This window comes from Melospiza georgiana, chromosome 4, assembly GCF_028018845.1.
Source record: "Melospiza georgiana isolate bMelGeo1 chromosome 4, bMelGeo1.pri, whole genome shotgun sequence".
Lineage (NCBI taxonomy): Eukaryota > Metazoa > Chordata > Aves > Passeriformes > Passerellidae > Melospiza > Melospiza georgiana.
Genome location: NC_080433.1, coordinates 65,273,792 through 65,292,376, shown reverse-complemented (window position 1 = coordinate 65,292,376; position 18,585 = coordinate 65,273,792). Strand labels below are relative to the sequence as shown.

The following is an 18,585-nucleotide window of genomic DNA, read 5'->3' as shown; positions in this document are numbered from 1 at the left end:
AGTAAGTAAGATGAGTATGGCTGTTTAAAACAGAAACCCAAGGGGTCTGACAGCCTTGCTCACTCTCATATTCCATGCCCAAATCTAGTTTTGCACTCAAGTACATTATGGATGATTCTTAATGAAAAAAACCAAATCAATTTTTAGATTCAGAAAAGCTCCAGACACACATCTTTTACATTGTTCTCATACGTGCCCAGTTTTAGCCTAAAGCAATAGCTTTGATATTTGTTATGATTGGGCATTAAAAAAAAAGCAAAAACAAAAGAGCTTCTGTGTCTGTTCCAAGGAGCTGCCTTCTCCTACTGATCTTAGAGAAACGGTATTAACTATCTCCTCACAAACCACAGTACTAAGCAGGTCACCTGCCATTTCTAAAGCTCTCCCAATAGCTTGAGACCTTTTAACTTCAAGAAACATAAACTAATACTCCAACGATTTTGCTTTTCACCTTGTTCTGATAGTAAGTTGAACATGAAATTCAGAAACTGATGTGAACCAAACACTTTAAAGAAAATAAGTTTCTCTCAACAATGAATGTAAGACAATTATCATGGCTCAGAGACAAATATACATTGATTTATTACTCTGGGTGCAAAGTTCTGTCATGCTGTAATGTTATGTTTAAACACCCCCTGTATGTAGAGGAGGCAAAATTAGGTGGAATTTCAAGGAACTAGAAATACATTTGAAAGAGGATCTTTTGTTTTTTGCAAACTTGTCTGTCTTCTACCCAGAACATCCACTTACAAAGTGTCCTTCTTTCTCTGAGTCGTTTAAGTCTTAACTACATATTGTGTGAGACTTCAGGAAAGAGAATTTCCATCCACTGGGCTGCCCATGAGCAGCAGTCCTTGGGCACAGAGTGCAGTGCCAGGCTACACCCAGCAGGCTGTGTCAGTTGATGTGTGGACACAAACAAAAATAAAGCAAAAAACCTTCACCTAAAATGCATGACATGTCAACATGAGCATTGCCACTAATATTTTAGTGAATGACAACTTTTGAAAACTACCCACATCAATCACTCTTCTAGATGGAGAAACAAGACAAAGACATTTACCCCAAACCAGCACATATTTATTTATTTATTTATTTTTCTGTCTCACAATCTTCTTTCACTGATATAGAGTGTGAGTGTTCATGATTCCATACATCTGCATTACCAATGTAAACGTATTTTCACAAATTTGCTATTATTTTCAAAATCTTTTTCAATTAATGTGTAATAGGAAAGGCACTTGCAGTGTAAAAGTTACAAAATACTACAGTGATGGCTTGTCTTCAATGATGAACTCGTTCTGGCCATTACTCTCCCATGTTGATTCCTTCTCTCTTTTCCTCTCCTGTTTTCTGGAGAAAAATTGCACTGCCCTGACAGAGGTCTTGTGCCTGTGTGATTTGCTGGACCACGTCCAACCTCTGTGAATGCAGCTATGCTTATCCCTCTTTTTTAACATCCCTGTTTTCTTTCTTCCTTGTTTCTGCATGATTGCTTGTTCCTTTTATCTTACTTTGCCTCATATATTTTTGTATCAAGTACCAAATACTATACTCTCTGGGATTATTTTCTACCCAAGAATAACTGCTGTCTTCCTCTCTCTGATTCTACCTGAATTCTGATTTTGCTTGGTAACTTCACTCCACTTGCTCAATTTTACTTTCAACAACTGTTTCTTCCATGATATTCACAATAAAGTACATGCCGACAATGTCTTGGTAGAAAGGCAAGCCCACGGACCAGACAAAAGAGCGACCAGCAACCATAAAAAGCCTTATGTGCTTCAGATGAACTTCCACTAGTTTGTTGGAACAGTAAAAAAGTGCATAAAATAATGCTTCAGCATGGAAGTGTCTCATTTGAATTCACTTTTCATTAATTTTTGTTGACTTAGTCAACTTAAGTCCTTATTGACTAAAGCAAACAGAAAACACCACACGTAGAGACACATGGCTTTGTCAGCTTGCAGAGTGCGTTTAGGCCACACCTCGCAGTTGCAGCTTGTTGCTGACACAGCAGCGTAAGGATCAGCGTGAGAAAGCACTCCCCAGCTTATGCAACTTTATCTGCAAATCCTCCTGCTCTGAGTGCAGCTAAGTTAGCAGAGGAGTGCTGTTGTCAGCTTAGCTAACTATGTTTAGCACCAATCTATACTATACATCTGTTGTCAGAAAAACTTAATTTTCCCAAGACACCACTGCCCCTCCACAGAGAAAGCTGTGTAACCACACCAGCACAGCAGAAGCTTTCCAGAACATGAGTTCTGGAAAACTTCTAAAACCTAACCTGAATGTCCACCTGGATGCACAGCTCAGGAGCTACACACTAAATAAACATCTCAGTGACTACTTTGTTCAAAACACTGCTGGTGCAAGCTACAACATTCCTAATTTTGGTCAGCCAAGAGAATGGCTACACATGTAGATTCTAGAATGTACAGAAACTTCCTGAGCAGCCTCAGTAACAGTCACTTACTGTATGCAGTTACCTGATTCTGAAAAATGCTCAAGTTCAGAGGAATAAAAATCAGGAAAAAAAATTCAAAGGGGAAAAAAAGGGAGAAAAGGAAAAGAAGAAGTCTACCAAACACCCTGTAGCTCAATACATTATTTGACCATACTGGTAACAGACCATTTCCTAACTATAAATTCTTACATACAACTTTTCATGAAACAAAACAAATACTCCAGTAGATATTTTAATATTTTTTATTATTCTGAAACAACAGAAATTCCTATAGAAATGGTACTGAAATATTCCTGTATTGAGTAATACATGAGGCAAAGCCTAGTTAATACAGATGTGCAGATTTGAAATAGCTGTTTTGGATGTTGGGATGCTCTTGAGGACTGAAATAGCTGGTTTGGCTGTTGGGATGCTCTTGAGGACTGAAATAGCTGGTTTGGCTGTTGGGATGCTCTTTAGGACTGTGCTGACCAGCAGTGAGTCCCAGCAGTGACTGCAGTGTTGCTGCACTCTTTGAATGTCAGCACCTGGACACTGGCAGTTCTCCTCAAACACAAAGAGACTGGCAGTGGAACCCATGCACACCCTCAGCTGCCCATGTCACATTTCTGTAAAGCTAAGCAGTGACACTGCTGAAACACATGCTCAGACCAAATCCTCCTTCCATAGCTGTGAACTGACCTTCTCATGACACTCAGTTATTACCATGTGATAAGTTCTCTTCAAGGACACACTCTTTGTGGCCAGATCAGCTCGAGTGGTGGGCATGGAGAATTGCACCTAACTTACCTGGTGAGGTCTTGAAAGGTTCCTTCTTCCAAATCCCTTGCATCTCCAGAACCTTGGCAACACAGGTTTGTTCCAGGGATAAAACGAGACTCGGGTTAAGGAGAAAATATAAAAATGGATGGGAAGGGAATACAAACAGTACCCTTGCCTTCTTGAAAGTCAACAGCAGCCAGCTCTGTAGGACTTCAGCCCACAGGTCTCAAACTTGCAGCAGCCCTTCACAGTAGCAGAGGAGGGCACTTGCAGTTCTTGATACAAATGTAGTCCCATTTGCAAGTCAGATTTATTCAGGGAACAATCCGTGCAACAGCCAATTTTTCCAGCACAAAGTTCTGAAAAATTAAAAACCTAGGCACAAGGTAACATATACTTAATATAACAAAATATTAATAATACAGTTACCCTTGTGCTGACTTGATTATCTCAGCAAAACCTCCACTGCTAAAATCAACCAGAAGTTCCACATGGCTGCATCAGACTGACACAAAAATTAAACGGTGTCACTTCAGGACTCAGGTCTACTGTCATAAGGATCACAGATGGCTTGGGCTAGCTAGGTTGAATCTGTGTTTCTCTTTGATAAATATCAACAATGAACAAATAAAAAGAACTGAAACACAGTTTTAACATCCATCTTAATGGTAACAATGGAATGTATGTTTTATGGATTTATCACTTTTTTGACTGTCACAAGAGAAAAGCACTTCATGTTTGTATTCTAGCAGCAACAAGTATAATTGAAATGTATCTAGCTACGATGAAACAAAGTTTCAGTCATGACTTTGCAGGTTTCATCTCCCTTTAGCTAGCAGACTAAATCATATTGCTTTTCTTATGTTTTCCATTAATGATACTCAAAGTCCAGAATGTTTAAGATGAATTCTGCTTAAAGGACACAAATGGAGAAGGTGATACTTCTACAGCATACATATCTATAAAAGGCATTGAAATTACAGCTTTCACCTGTGGACAGTGATCTTGCAAGATCTGTGAAACATTTCATTTTTGTCAGTTTTTAGAAGGCAACTGCTAAAGTAAATCCCAAAGCAGAAGGAAACTTTTTTTTTTTCAATTCTTAAGAAATGACTTACACATGAATTACATACTAAAGAACAAAGGTTGCACTGCAGATCAGGTCTTTTGGCTTAATTGTGGCTGGATGTTCCCTGAACAGTTGTTTACATGTTAAATTAGATGCTAAATTGCATTGAGAGACAGCAAAAAATCCTGTAATTCAGCACTTGTTTCTCAGAAGCCATGGTTGAAAGAATAACATAAACCAGACTTATTTTCTTGGCAGAAGTGATGTATCCTTATGAAGTGATGTATTGCTGGGAAATGTACAGGTAGATACGTGTAAAACCCCTCAGTGTTGTATCATCCCAAAGCCTTAAATGAAATGGGTACAATGATGGGAAGACTTTCAAACAGAGGAAGCTTCAAGGCCCCCTGCTCCCCTCGTCCTCACTGTGTTAATAACTGGATATAAATGTAAAAATATAAAAGTAGAAAAAATGTGATGGATTTTGTTATAAACCGATGCCCACCGATCTTCAGTTAGTACCACCATCCATTTACAAGGCAAGTTTTGCATTCTGAGGAGTAGTCTGAGGAATTGCTCTGTACGGCTCAGCCAGAGAGGACTAAAGTCTGAAAACGTCCCACTCGGAGAGCCGAGAAGCAATTCCGGATTTACAGGAAAGCTTTGCCCGGGGAACACCCCGGGCACACCCCGGGCACAGCCCTGACGGGGCACCGGGCCGGGGCTCCCCCGCCCGCCCGCAGCATCCCCTCGCTGCGATTGGCCCGAGCGGGCCCACCCGGCAGCAATCTCACTTCTGGTTGGCTCAAACTTCCGGGCTCCTTCGGGGGGCCAATAAGGCGCGGGGTTGTTTTCCCGTCCCAAGATGGCGGCGCTCAGTGGTGCTTCTGTGGAAGGGAATGGCGGGGAGTGAAGCCTGAGGAAGCGGGCCGGGAGAGCGGAGGGGGATGAGGTGACGCCGTTATGGCGAGCGACGGGGGCCGAAAGCAGTTCTGGAAGCGGAGCGGCGCGAAGGTGCCGGGCAGGTGAGAGGAGCCGCGGAAAGTCGGCGTGGCCGGCCCCTGTATGGTGCCGGGCCGGGGAGGCGTCCGTGCCCGTCCCGCTCCACTGTGACCCCAACACCGCGTTCCTGCCCCGCCGGACCCCGCGGGCCCTTGAGTCTCCCCTCAGGGACCGGGTCCGGTCTGTCGCTGCTCGGCCGCGGGTCCCTTGTTGGCTCAGCGCTCGGAGCCCTCCGGCGCTGGGCGCCTCCAGTTGTGTGCTGGAGATGGGTGGTGGTCAGCGCTGGTTGTAATTTGTGTCAGAAAGGTTGTTCGGTAATTGTCCGAATGTGTTGGTTCTGGCTGTGTCAGAAAGGTTGTTCGGTAATTGTCCGAATGTGTTGGTTCTGGCTGTGTCAGAAAGGTTGTTCGGTAATTGTCCGAATGTGTTGGTTCTGGCTGTGTCAGAAAGGTTGTTTGGTAATTGTCCGAATGTGTTGGTTCTGGCTGTGTCAGAAAGGTTCAGTAATCGTCCGAATGTGCGCTCCCAGGCTGACACCGCGGTTAAAGGAGTTAACGTGATGGTGAGAACGTGTTCGCCAGGAAATGCTGAGTGGGAGAATGTAGCTCTCAGCAGGGCCGAGTTAGGATGTTTTGAAACTTGATACAAGTTGTGGGATTTTTGAAATGCTTTGTAGGAAGCTGTATTTTCTAGGCATAGAGACGTGTTTTGGTTTCTGCTGTGTATTTCAAAACATTGTCAATTTCTCAGCTTTCATCTGAAGTGTGAGCAGCAGAGCCGTCGTTGTTGTAGCGTAAAGAGCTACGAGCACATTGTCCCATTCAAGATTTTCCAGGGAATAGATCCCCAAAGTCGTGTTAACTCTTTTGACTGTTACATCAGCATGGAAATACATGTTCAGATTATTATTTAACAATAACATTCTCTGGTTTTATCCTTAAATTGTTCTCACAGTACAGTATTCTCTGGTTTTATCCTTAAATTGTTCTCACAGTTTTCTGTATTCTTTTTGTAAGAATGATGTGTACTTGTGGCTCTCAGAGGACAGTAACTCTGTATTTTGTAGCCTTTATGTGAATTCAGCAACGTGGTCTTGCTCATCATTTACCTTTGTATATTTTCAGTTACCCATAAGCACTAACTGGGAGTGGTTTTGTTTCTTTGGTTACAAACTAACTTTGCAGTCCACCTGTTGTCCTTCTTCTATGTTTTCTTTGTAACTTTGCTGAATCTCTTGAGGGTGAAACACTTCTGGCCTTCCTCACTTGCACGGGATCTATAAATGGTTGCAGTTAATTTGCAGGCAACTGCCGGCTTGTGGAGAAACAAGGGCACTGTGGAGAATGTGCTTTTGATTTCAATTCATTTTTTTCATGATATGGAGAGGATTGTTGTTTTCTGTTTGAGTGGATTTGCATTGCAGGTATTCAGAGTGATGTAAGGAAAAGGCAAAGGGGATGTGTATGGAAATGGGCAGTGACACCTGACCCTCATGTGGGCCTAGAGCAGGGATGTGCCTGTGGAGAGGATGGCATGTGGTTCTGTGGAAAGGCTGGTGGGGAATTGATTTCCATGGAATCACATAAAAATCATTAAGAGTTTTGGTAAACCACCATTTTCAGTCACTCCTAGGGCTAATTTCACTGGTGTTAATGCTGCAGCTCTTGTGAAAATCTAAGCCTCTCATAAAATCTGTTTTGACTGTGGTCATTTTGGCTTGGTTCTATATCAGATAAATCAGGTGGATCAGGTTTAGTAAGGTTGGAATTTTCCTTATGGTCTGGAAATAGTTTTTGGTGTGTCAGGAGGGCATGTTTGTTCTATGTGATTTTTATTACAGGTTTGGGTAGTTGTTAATGTTGCATAAGATTTATAATCATAATGAAATATGATTGATTTCTCTTACAATTAGACAGTTCTGTTGTAATAATTTCTGATATGAAGCCACATGTAAGTCTTGATGTGTCTTCTGTGACATTTTTTTTTTTATTTACAGAATAGTTTTATAACCAATAACTGGGAGGTAATGAACTTGTAGTTTGTAGATAGTTTTGGTTTCCACCCAATAACATGCTATTTTGTAGTGTTAGAGGCTAGTGAGTAAATCTGTCCTTGGAAGCTTGTTTCAAAGCATTCTTTCAGTACTCCTATGGCTTTATTCTCTGAGCTGTCACCTTCTGCATTTTTCTGTAGCTTTGTCATCCTTGTACTTTAATAATGATTAATGTCTGGTTGGATTTTGGGTGACAAGGGTACGTAGAAGATTAAATCTCTATAGATATTGCTTTGAGAATTTTTAACTTTTTGCAAAAGATGAAGAAATGATAAATCTGAGTAGAGAATTTTTGTAGATTCTTACTGCAGAGTCTAACTTATTTATTATTTTAATTCCTGGTTAGAAAAATAAAATAGCCTTAGCTTAGATCTCACAGAGTTCCTGTTTAGCAAATCTATGATTTTTATTAAATTACTTCTTAGTATGCACATCAATTGCAGGTTGATTATTTTTAGTTTTTGAAACAGACAACTGTTGGAACATTTCTGTTCTATTTATTATTGACTATTTAATACACAGAAACTTTTACAATATTATTTTTGTGGTAACTCTCTTTGTTTTCCTTTAGTATCCAACATGTGTATGGAGCTCAGCATCCACCTTTCGACCCATTATTGCATGGAACGTGAGTTAACCTAATATTTAAATATTCCAAGTGTTTTGTGTCTCATTTGTCTTCTCTTTTTTTTTTTTTTCCTGATGGCTGTAAAGTTTACTGTTAATCTTCCTTTTTCAATTTTTGTCATAATCTTGACTTCCCTGTTTTAACTTCTCCTTTGTGACTTCCTGATGGTTACCATGTTTGCAGGAACAAATCAGCTCTTTCAGATCTTAACTAACATAGATTGCCAACTGTTATTACTTATGTTTAATTCTTTATACATAGGAAATTGTGGTTAAGTAAAAAAAAATAGTGTTACAAAGACAAGTATTTGGTTGGAAGGACATCATACTTCTACTAAATTTTTTCAAGGGCTGGTTTCAGATAGTACAAGAAGTAAACATTCTGGTTAATTTTCATATGATACAGAGTTGAGGCAGTTAAAATGTGTGATCCTGAGGGTGAAATTAAAAGAAATGAGATTAATTGGCTCAAAGTATGGAGGTATAGAGACACAGTAACAAAAACTGGAAGTTTATAGCTTGAAGTGACAGAACTAGAGAAAGACCTTGCTGTTCTAGACAGTGATGACAAGTCAGGTGAAAGTGTGTTGTAGCACCTGTTAGGGAAGATACTCGCTGTAGGACATAACAGCAACATTATAACTGATACTCCTTGAAAACTGGGTAAGAACTTTTTCTGGTTTGCAGTTCTGCCTGCTTTGTCTTAACAGAAAAAAGAAAAACTAGCCCAGGTGGACAGAGGGGGAGGTCAGAAACAAACCCAAGAATGATCTGTGCCAGATGACCCTGCTTAAGCAGGGAGTTTGGGCCCGATGACCCTCTGTGATCCCTTCCCATCTTACCCATTCTGTCAAAGCACAATTAAATTAAAGGCGGTAACTTCTTTATTTCTTGAGAACAGACTAAGAAACCCTCTCATCTTTATACCTTATTTAGCTCACTTCTGAATGGAGATGTGATTGCTCTGCATTACTGTAAGTGAGAGCAAGTTCCAGGCTAGGGAGGGGTACTTGGTTCATATCTCACACTGCCTGTTGACAGAGGGGCAAAAGGTTGGGAGCTGATCAGGGTCCACTTAGACCAGTAACTGGAAGAAATATCTTTCCTCTGAGAAGAGCAAAGTTCTGAAGGAAATCCATGCTGGCATGCCGAGATGAAAAGGAATGATAGATTTAATGAGTTTTAAGGTGAGACTTGGTTTGTTTATGACAGTGATTGTATTGCATGATTGCTTATGATGACTTAGGAGTAGGCCGTGGCTTGATTTCAGTTCCTGTGCTGTTATGCAGCAATTGCATTGCAAGGGCTGAAATCTGCAGACATGGATGAAGCAAGAGCAGTGCAGTGTGCCCTATTTATAAGCTATTCTAGTAGTAATCCTTTCATGTGATTTTGGGGATAGTCTTTTTTTTTTATTTGGGTTTTGTTTTGTTAAGAAAAGGGAAGGAAAGATTTGTTTTGCTTCTATTCAAAGCAACAAAGTGTCAGTTTTTACAGCCCCTTTTTCCAGATTTCTTTAGCTGTATGTCACTGTGGGTGGATGTAGTGGCAACATGCATGGAGAGAGATAAATGTTTGTTACCTATGTAGTATCAGCTATGAACTTTCAGGGTGTGGTCCTACCCAGAGTGTTTTGCTTCTTTACTAGTTTTCTGAATAGTGTTTGTTTTTGAACAGCTTGATAAAACCAGGTTCAAAGCCACCTACAACTCCAGTGAAATTGAAGAAAGTCAGCACCTTCCAAGAATTTGAAAGTAACACAAGTGATGCTTGGGATCTTGGAGATGATGATGATGAACTCTTAGCAATAGCTGCTGAAAACTTAAATACAGAAGTGGTCATGGAAACAGCTCACAAAGTAATTCAGAATCACAGCAAGCTACAAGAACAGCATAAATTTCAGGAAGAGCATCTACAGGAAGAAAAACAAGAGGAATTTGCACAGCTGACTCCAGTTGCATGTGGTGATAATAGGCTTGTTAAATCAGTCAGTGAAGGCCATACATCAAGTTCATTAGGTATGTTGAGAAGTGAAAAAGATCTTTGGAGTTAAAGGATGAGAGCTACCATGTTTGCCCCTGTAAGACAGTAAACCCTTCCCAACCCTTTATTAATATTGCAGGAAAATACTGTTTATCACTAGTGATTTATTTGAGAGGAAGACTGCATGCCTTATGAAATTGTAATGCATGTGTGTGAGGGAAGAATAACAAAACTTTTTTTGTTTTCACTATTTGATTTTGTTTTTCACTGTTGTGAAAAATTATAATTAAATTGTAATTAAAATATATTGAAAAGCAGGAGAAAATCATGCAGGTGGACTGGGATATTCACCCTCTTTTCCATGGTTTTATATATGCTTTCAATTGCAATAATTTCGAAGTTCCTCAGTGGTTGTTTTTTTATTTTTTATTTTTTTTAAGAATGTAAGGGAGAATGAAAACAGCTTTTTGTAACACAGATTTTAGAAATCCATACACCTTCCTATTAATATGATCTCTAATGTATTTTAATTGTGGAATACTGCTTCAAAGAGAAATGCTCTTTCTGCTAAATCCAAGTAATTTGAAGTCCAAACATCTGCTGTACTTGAGTTTGCATTTTTCAAAAACATAATTCTGTTTTAAATTTACAAATTAAATTTAACTGAATAGTAATCTTCTCACTAGCCAAGGCTAACTGCCATACTTCTTTTTCCCTTCAGATAATGCTAGTGAAAATTCTTCCATGCAGAGGTCACAGTCACTTCCACAAACTTGCATACCTCCCTTGGCAAGTGGAATGGCAGACTGCAGCACCTCAGTTACTCCTGCATTAACTGAGAGAGAAGCGTCTCGGCTGGACAAATTTAAGCAGCTCCTTGCTGGCCCAAATACAGATCTTGGTGAGTGTTTCTCATAGGACCTATGAATTACATCTAAACTATTCCTAAACTGTAGAATTTTCCTGTTTGATGTACTGTCCTGCCATATGGTTTGGTTAGGATCTCATCCTTTCAACATTGAAGATTGATCTTACAAAAGAAAGAATGAAATTGAAAGTTTGTAGCACTCCTGCTTTTAATAAGTGATTTGCATACATCCTACTGATATATATAGGGTGTTTGATGGGTTCTTGTTCTTTCTCACATTATTTCTTCCTAGCAGACTAATTTCTGTAGAAAAAAGCCCCTCAGTATAATTAGCTGTGTCTATTGTTAATGCCTGATAATGGAACAGCTTTGTATGGAAGTGTGATTTTCATGCCTGGAAATAAATAGGAGTGACAAACGATGAGGCGTGTAAGTATTGCTGCTTGTCTGCTCTGAGCCTTCATGTTCACAGGCTGATACAGTGGTTCTGTGTCTCATCTGTGAATGCTGACAACAAGTCAATGGCAAAACAAATGTATTGTCAGATAACTTGACTGTTCCCTTTGTTTACTGGATTTTAGCTGCTGAATAGTCAATACAAGTGCCAAGAGGGTATCACAGAATCAAATGGCTTTGTATCCCAAGTGAGAATCTGAAGCAGGATTAGTACACTCCATTTGGAGAACTTGGTGATTAGGAGTTGAGGGCAAAATAATGAATAAAGAAAATGTCTTTAAGGTAGACCATTCCAGGAAGCTTAGAGAAAGAAGTAGAAATTGCATGTTTACAGTTCTTGAATTGATGCTCTCCTGCCTGGTCATTGTCATGAGGCTTCTTCAATATAATACAGTCCAAGTTGTAGCTTTTATTTATTTTTTTCCCATGCTGTGTCTTATTGTCAGATTGATGCTGGGGAAGTACAATTTTGGAAACTATAATAACTGCATGAGACTGAGCATTTCAGTGAGTTATAGGACATTCTTATGAAATGCCGCTGTGAATAAAGGGAAATGTTAAAACATATTTTACATAAACTTGAAAATGGTAATCAAATATTGCTTTTTAGCCCTTTGATCTATCAGATGTTGTGACCTTTGTGATTGTGACTGACATGGAAACTCATAGCTTAAGAATGTTGTGATAGTGGAAATCTTGGTTATATCAGGTTGCAAAATCAGAGGAAAGACAGAATTCAGTTTAAACCTATCCATTTCACTTTTGCTATCTATTTAGTTTAGAGTACTTTACCAGTAAATCAGATTTGTCTGTGGTGAACTTAGTCAATATAAAACAAATTATGTATTTTTTTTTTGCTATTGAACTTTATGAATCTCACCCTGAAATATATGTAAGAAAGTGAAATATGAATATGCTTCTTTGATAATAAAGTGTGAAAAATATCTAGTAAGCTCACAATATTATTTCTTGTACAAACCACTAAATAATGCCTTTTCTACATCTGTAGATGTAGGAAGCTTGTTCTTTCTGTTGCTGTACAAACTGATAAGTACAGTTTGAAGTTGTGTGAATAGAATTTTATACCCAGTTTTAATTTTTTTTTAATGCAAATATTTTGACTTTTGTATCTGGAATATGTCCAATAGCACATATATCTATCTACAGGTAATACATTATAGTTTTAGTGAAAGAGATGGACTCGTTATTCATGACATGCAAGCTCTTGATGGTCATGAGGCTCTCAGGAGTAGATCATGTATGACAGTAGTGCTTGGACTGAATTCCATAGGTATCTGTTAGGGAAAGTGTGTGTGCACATATATGCAAATATACATATGCTTATAGCTGTATGCACAGTTCATCAGAATCTGGTGGGTGCACGTATATATACATTTTTATGTATGCATTTTTGGAAGATGTTCGGTTTAGCTCTGTGCTACAGTGAAGGTTATGTTTAAAAAGTATTCTTGATTTATAATGACAGCAGTAGCCTGGGAAAGTGTTACAGGTTGTGTGTGGTGGACTTTTTAATTTTTTGTTGGAGTGATTTTGTGTTGTTTTTTTTTTTTTTCCCTGTTTTCTTCAGAACAATACTGGAAATGTACTAAGGTAGAAGCTAGGCAGTAGGCTCCAAGCTAAAATTTGTGGTGAGTAATATAGAGATAGGTGGCTTTTCTGGTGCAGATGGCTTATTCTGTCTGTGTGTGGGGGGGATGATGTGGTATGTTTTGTGTTAGACTCACAAATAGTTGGGCTTTGTTTGTCACAGTGAATTAAATTAGTAGGACATGGAGACATTTTTGTAAATATTTCTCTTAATTTCTGCAAGTATTAGGCTTGGTTTTGCTTGGAAGTAGAAGTAAACTGAAGTCAAGTATTTCTATTGTGCTTGTTTTCTTGGTATAGTTTCACATTTTGTTGAAATAGATTATGTAACAAGTCCTTTCAAAACAAAATAGAAGTAAGTTAATTTATGGAACTTGTAGCCACGTCATGCACATATTCTCTTACCATAACAAGAGAAATCAACATTGACTGTGAATGCAAAGTAATGCAAATGACCTTGAAATCCGTTGAGTCACACTTGAATAATTATTATCCTATAAAGATAGTGTAAAATGCAATTTTAGTTGTGTATGCCAACTAGAGGTGTGAAAGAGTGTGTTCTTTCACAAGAAAAATCTCAATAAGATGAATTATGTGCATAAATTTGGAAGTGAAGATTATTTTAGTAATTGGAAACCACTAGTAGATTTTGGAGCTGGGTTTGGTCCACAGGCTGGCTACTTTGAGCTCATGGAAATAGGCAGTTACTGCAAGAAATGTGGGCTGGTAGAAGGAGCCTGTTGTAAGAAGCAGTTTGGTTGGATGGGGACTCGAGGAGTGACCCCTGTCATTTAGATGGTAGTGAGATGTGTGGGTGCAGGTCAGGAAGCAGAGTGGGGCAGCTGGTAGGATGGCTGAGCTCAGGAGACAGCTGTGGGGTAGCTGTAGGGTCTGTTTGTCTGCATAGCTGCCCACTCCTGCCAGTGCATGCCAGCTTATTCAGCAGGAATAATTCACGGTGGTTTTATGCAATCATCCTGTGTTTATGCTTGACTTGCAGTCAGTTTGCTGCAGATTTACTGAATTTCAGGTCTTGTCTTTCCTTGTAATGGACCTTGCATTACTAAGTGATGATTGGCTTGCAGAATTTTTGCAAACAGTTGCTTGCTTTAACGGTGGGGGGAACAGAAGTTTAACAAAGCAGTTTGGGGGTAGTATTTCTGAGAAGAAATTTTTCTTTCCTTCACAGACCATTTGTACATATTAGAGGAACAGTACTGCTGTGTCTATCAGGTTTCCAATTAAAGTTTAATTCTTTTTGTCAAACTTGTGTTTTTTAGTAATCTTGTAAAATGTTTTAGGGAGATGTTTACTGTGCAAACACAATGTAAGCAATGTTGATAAAATCTGACAAAGCAACAAACAAGTTATTGCATACTTGCAACTTCAGCACAGCTGATGTATGATGGGTTACTAATATAAATTAAAAAATTAGCTGATAAAGGCATTAAGGAAGTGCTTTAATCTTCAGATGAACTATTTTTCTGTTTTTTACACATATATGGCTAATGAGTATGTAATTGGATTGAGAAATGTGTTTAAGTGAAATAAGAACCAGTGGTAAACCTGGTGTGCTCTGTTCTCTTCATTTAATAAAGCTTCAAAACATTGTATTGCTACCATTATGCAGCATAACACATGTACTATTTCAGAGTCAAACCAACTAATTTCTAAAGTTGTAAAATTGTTTTGCATGTTAGAGTCACTTTTTTTCCTACTTAGTCATGACAAATCCCAAGCTGAATAAAATATGTTGAAGTTTTAGCATACTACCTTGATAAAAATAATAGAAGGCCCTGTAAAAGCGCCCATGAGAATTGTGAAGTATTCCCATCTTAATTTTACTCCAGCTGCTGTACACATTCAAGAGCACTTTCCATTGTACTTTTTTAAAAACTCATCTATTTTGCTTCCTCCTTTTGATCAGATCTCAAAAAGGAAACCTTTTCAGAGAGTACTGGAGGCTGCTGAGTTGGGTGCTGTCTTTAGCTAGTCTTTTGCTATGGAAGTGGTGGATAATGTTGTGAAGTCTTACAGAACTTGTAAAGAATAGCTGAACTTTGGATTGATCCAATGGTGGCAAAAACTAATTACATAATTTTACAGAATTTAAAATGCTGTAATCTCAGATTATTTTGTAACAATAGGTGGTTGTCTCTTTGTGCTATAATAAAAGAATTCAAGAGTGGTTCTCTAGAGATTAAGTTCAGAAAGAAAACATGTTAGATATCTCTTTTCCCCATCACAGCAGTCTTCTGTATTGTTGCAGCAACTTGAAATAGGACTTTCCTATTCATGGTCACATCCATTGTAGATTTATATTAAACCTGATCTAACATAGTAATTACCTTTTCTTTCACTTATGGCTCATAAATCTAGTATTCTGTAACCAGTTTGTTATGTCCTGTGAAATCGCTTGCCAAACTGGTGCCATTGAAGAGTTTCAATAACTTTACAAAATGCATTAATTGAAATGAGCTTGATTAATTTTGTTCCCAGCTTCATTAATTTATCTGCACTAAGCTACACAGTGATTTATCTCTGTGCTCCTGGTACATCCATGTAATTTAGAATTTTAATGCCCCCTACAGCTGTGAATTACTTGTAGTTGATCCTGTGAGCACCTATTCTTCTTTCAGTTTGTTGATATATAGTATAAAGTTAACATGTGTCCTACTGCTGCTTCATGTGATGTGCTATTAGTCATATCTGTCTTTTCAAATTATTATCACCAAAAGGTGTCCTCTCTAATGCTTGTTCTGTTCTAGTTAGCTTTTTATCTACAAAACGTGCTTTCCTATTTAGCTAATAAAAAAGATTATTAACCAGGCGGTATTGTACCAATAGATTTTGCAATATCTTTTTTTATAAATTCAGAGTCTTCTGAAAGAAATGAATGTTAAATATCCATTATTTATTCCCTTTTTAGTTACTTGTTGCAGGATTAGTATTTTGTCTTCCTGTTTTCTGTGGGTTGGTCTCATAACTTGTATTTTCCTTTAATAGTAAGCATTTATTCTGATTACTGCTCTGGTGGAATATTTCAATCTAAAGATATTAATTTATGATTTTTCATTGTAACTAGATGATAATAGATTCCTGAAACAATTTTGAGAAGATTTTGCATAGTTTGTTTCTTCAGGATGCATTTCTCTTCCTTTGTTAAGATTGACATAGTAGTTCCAGACCTGTGCTGATTCTGGCGATTGCTCCAGTTTGGGTGCAGGACCTTACACTTGCCCTTGTAGAACTTCATGGGGTTTGCCTTGGCCCTCCTCTCCAGCCTGTCCAAGTCTCCCTGGATGGGATGTGCTCCTTCCAGCAAATCCGCTGTGTCACAGCTTGGTGTCATCTGCCAGCTTGCTGAGTGTGCACTCAGCCCCTCTGTCAGTGTCATCGAGGAAGACCCTAAATGGTATTGGCCCCACTGTGGGCCTTTGTGGGACACCACTTGTTACTGGCTTCCACTTGGAGCTGCCTTCCTCTTGGAGCAACTCTTTGGATAAGGAACTGACAACAAATATCTCCAGTTTTAGTGGCAAGGATGTTGTGGGGATTGTATCAAAGGCTTGCAGAAGAACTGTAGTTTAGTTTTAGATTAATATTGTTTTTTAACAAGGATTTGTTAATTTTGACTTGAGGGAAGACTCCTTACTCTTATGTGTTCCAAACACCACCTATCATTGATTTAAGTTTTTATTGAGGGGAAAAAAAGAGAGTAAGACTGAACCAGCTGCAGCTCCTGTTAACAAGCAAGATAATCCTTCCCTTTTCTCAGTTCTGGAAAAGGAGCCTGTCACCTAAAGATTTACCTTTTTTTTTTTTTTTTTTTGTCAAGAGTTTTGGTATTCAAGTATGACTCAAATTAATAAATGGGTAAGAGGCATTGTGAACTACACAGATGAGCCTAGTTCTGAGGTTCTGGACTTCTTGTCTATAAATAGAAGATCTATGGGATTTTTGTTAGTATCAGAATAGCTTAGAGGCTAAGCTGTTTCTTTTTGTATGGATGTCCACAGGGAACATTTCAGGTTAAAACTATTGATCTGTTCAAAAAGAAGTGTGCTCTTAGCACAGTCCTTAAAACTCCTATGTTATACTCATGGCTCCATTAATGAAGAGTGGAGTTCGGTACTGTGTCTTTTCCCAAGTGGATTTGGATGTAAAGAATTACAGTGGGACCCCTAAGTTCAGCTGATGTGAAGGGATTACTGTTAAAAAAAACCAAACACTAAATTCTCATTCAAATTTCTGTGTACATAGAAAAATTGCCGTGGTAGTTACAACTAACTGATCATCATAAAAGAAAAGACTTAGCATTCTACTCCTGATTACAAGATTGGTTAATTAAAAGGGTTTTTTTGTGTCTGTTAAAGTTTTAGCAGAATTTTTAGGAGATCATTGCACTGATTTTTGATCAGGTGTTCAAAAACAGTCTGTGAGTCTTAGCCATGTGGTGAACAATACTGTGAAGAGGGGTATTTTAGTCTGGATGAACTGGGAGGAAGAGAAGTATTACATGATGAAGTGTTCTTGTAGTTTTTGTGTTTGTATGGCTGTTTATTGGTTTGTTTTTGGTGTGCCATCTCCCTTCCTTACCTGAGAGCATCATGAAAGCTGAACTTAACACTTTGTGAAACCTGTGTTATCCAGTAAAATACATGGGTGAGAAGGTCAGTGTTCCCTCTTGAAGTCATAGACTGAGGGAGCAGCTTTGCCTCTTCCCATGATGTTTTGCAGACTTGGTGGCATGGGTGGGACTTAGCAGGAATGTCACCAACAAGACTGCTGAGAACTGTGAACATGCTGTGTGTCCTGAAGCTTTTGAGCATCAAGATCAGCAATGTGCATGTTGTAATGAGTGGCACAGCTGGTAAATCAGTTTACAAAGGCTCAAGGAAGTATAATTAATCCTTTAGGTTTTCTTGCCAACATCTCTTTCACTATTAATAATGTTGGAACATAAGTCATTGTTACTTCATTAGCAGCATGCCCAGAACTGGAAGAAGTACATAAAACTTGTCTGGGATGGTAAACACAGTGGAGCAAGTTTCACTGTGTATGTCTGCTGTGCTGCCTCCCTGTTGCAGATTATTGGTTAGGTTTGCCCTCATGTGTGTTTTAGCCACAATGGACAATTACTCTGGATGTGATGTATATTTGCAGTTAACTGAGAAAAACTTACATGGATTAGAGGTTAAGGGCTAGCCTTATACAGGAATTTGATATAATAGAACCTATAGTAAAGCTAAACTAAATAATACTTCCAGTACAACACTGAAGTGAAGACTCATAATTAAATCTTTAAGAGCTGCTTTTTTTTTTAACATTCAGAATAGGGTATAAAAAGTTTTCCCTTAGTTGTACATGAAAAGTTAGAAACTGTTTCAATGGCATTAGTGTAAAAATAAAAACAGTTGATATTGCACAGAGTTTGGATGTTTTGGGAGAACTATGAAAAACAACATCTGCTGCTGCCACAGTTGTTCTCCATTACTTTTCATTTACATCACTGGATCACTGGCTTCATATGTTGCAGGTCTTGGCAATTTCAATATTCTTCTTTTTGCCTTAGTTTTCCTAATCACTTGCTTTCTTGTACCTTGTAAAACCAACCTCATCTGCTTCTGTTTCTGACTTCTTATGTAAAGTAGCAGACAGGATGTACTTTCCTACTCTTTTCTAGCAAA

General features: G+C 38.5%; 1 protein-coding gene across 1 annotated transcript in view; it reads left to right on the top strand.

The window, feature by feature from the left end:
* The first annotated feature begins 5,173 nt into the window (after positions 1-5,173).
* Positions 5,174-18,585, top strand: part of TBC1D22A (TBC1 domain family member 22A) — a 140,632-nt gene continuing 127,220 nt past the window's right edge. The window contains exons 1-4 of the mRNA XM_058022344.1: positions 5,174-5,323; positions 7,925-7,981; positions 9,658-9,998; positions 10,685-10,864. Of these exons, the coding sequence (XP_057878327.1) occupies positions 5,262-5,323; positions 7,925-7,981; positions 9,658-9,998; positions 10,685-10,864 (640 nt within the window). The 5' untranslated portion in view covers positions 5,174-5,261. The remainder of the gene's footprint in view (positions 5,324-7,924; positions 7,982-9,657; positions 9,999-10,684; positions 10,865-18,585) is intronic.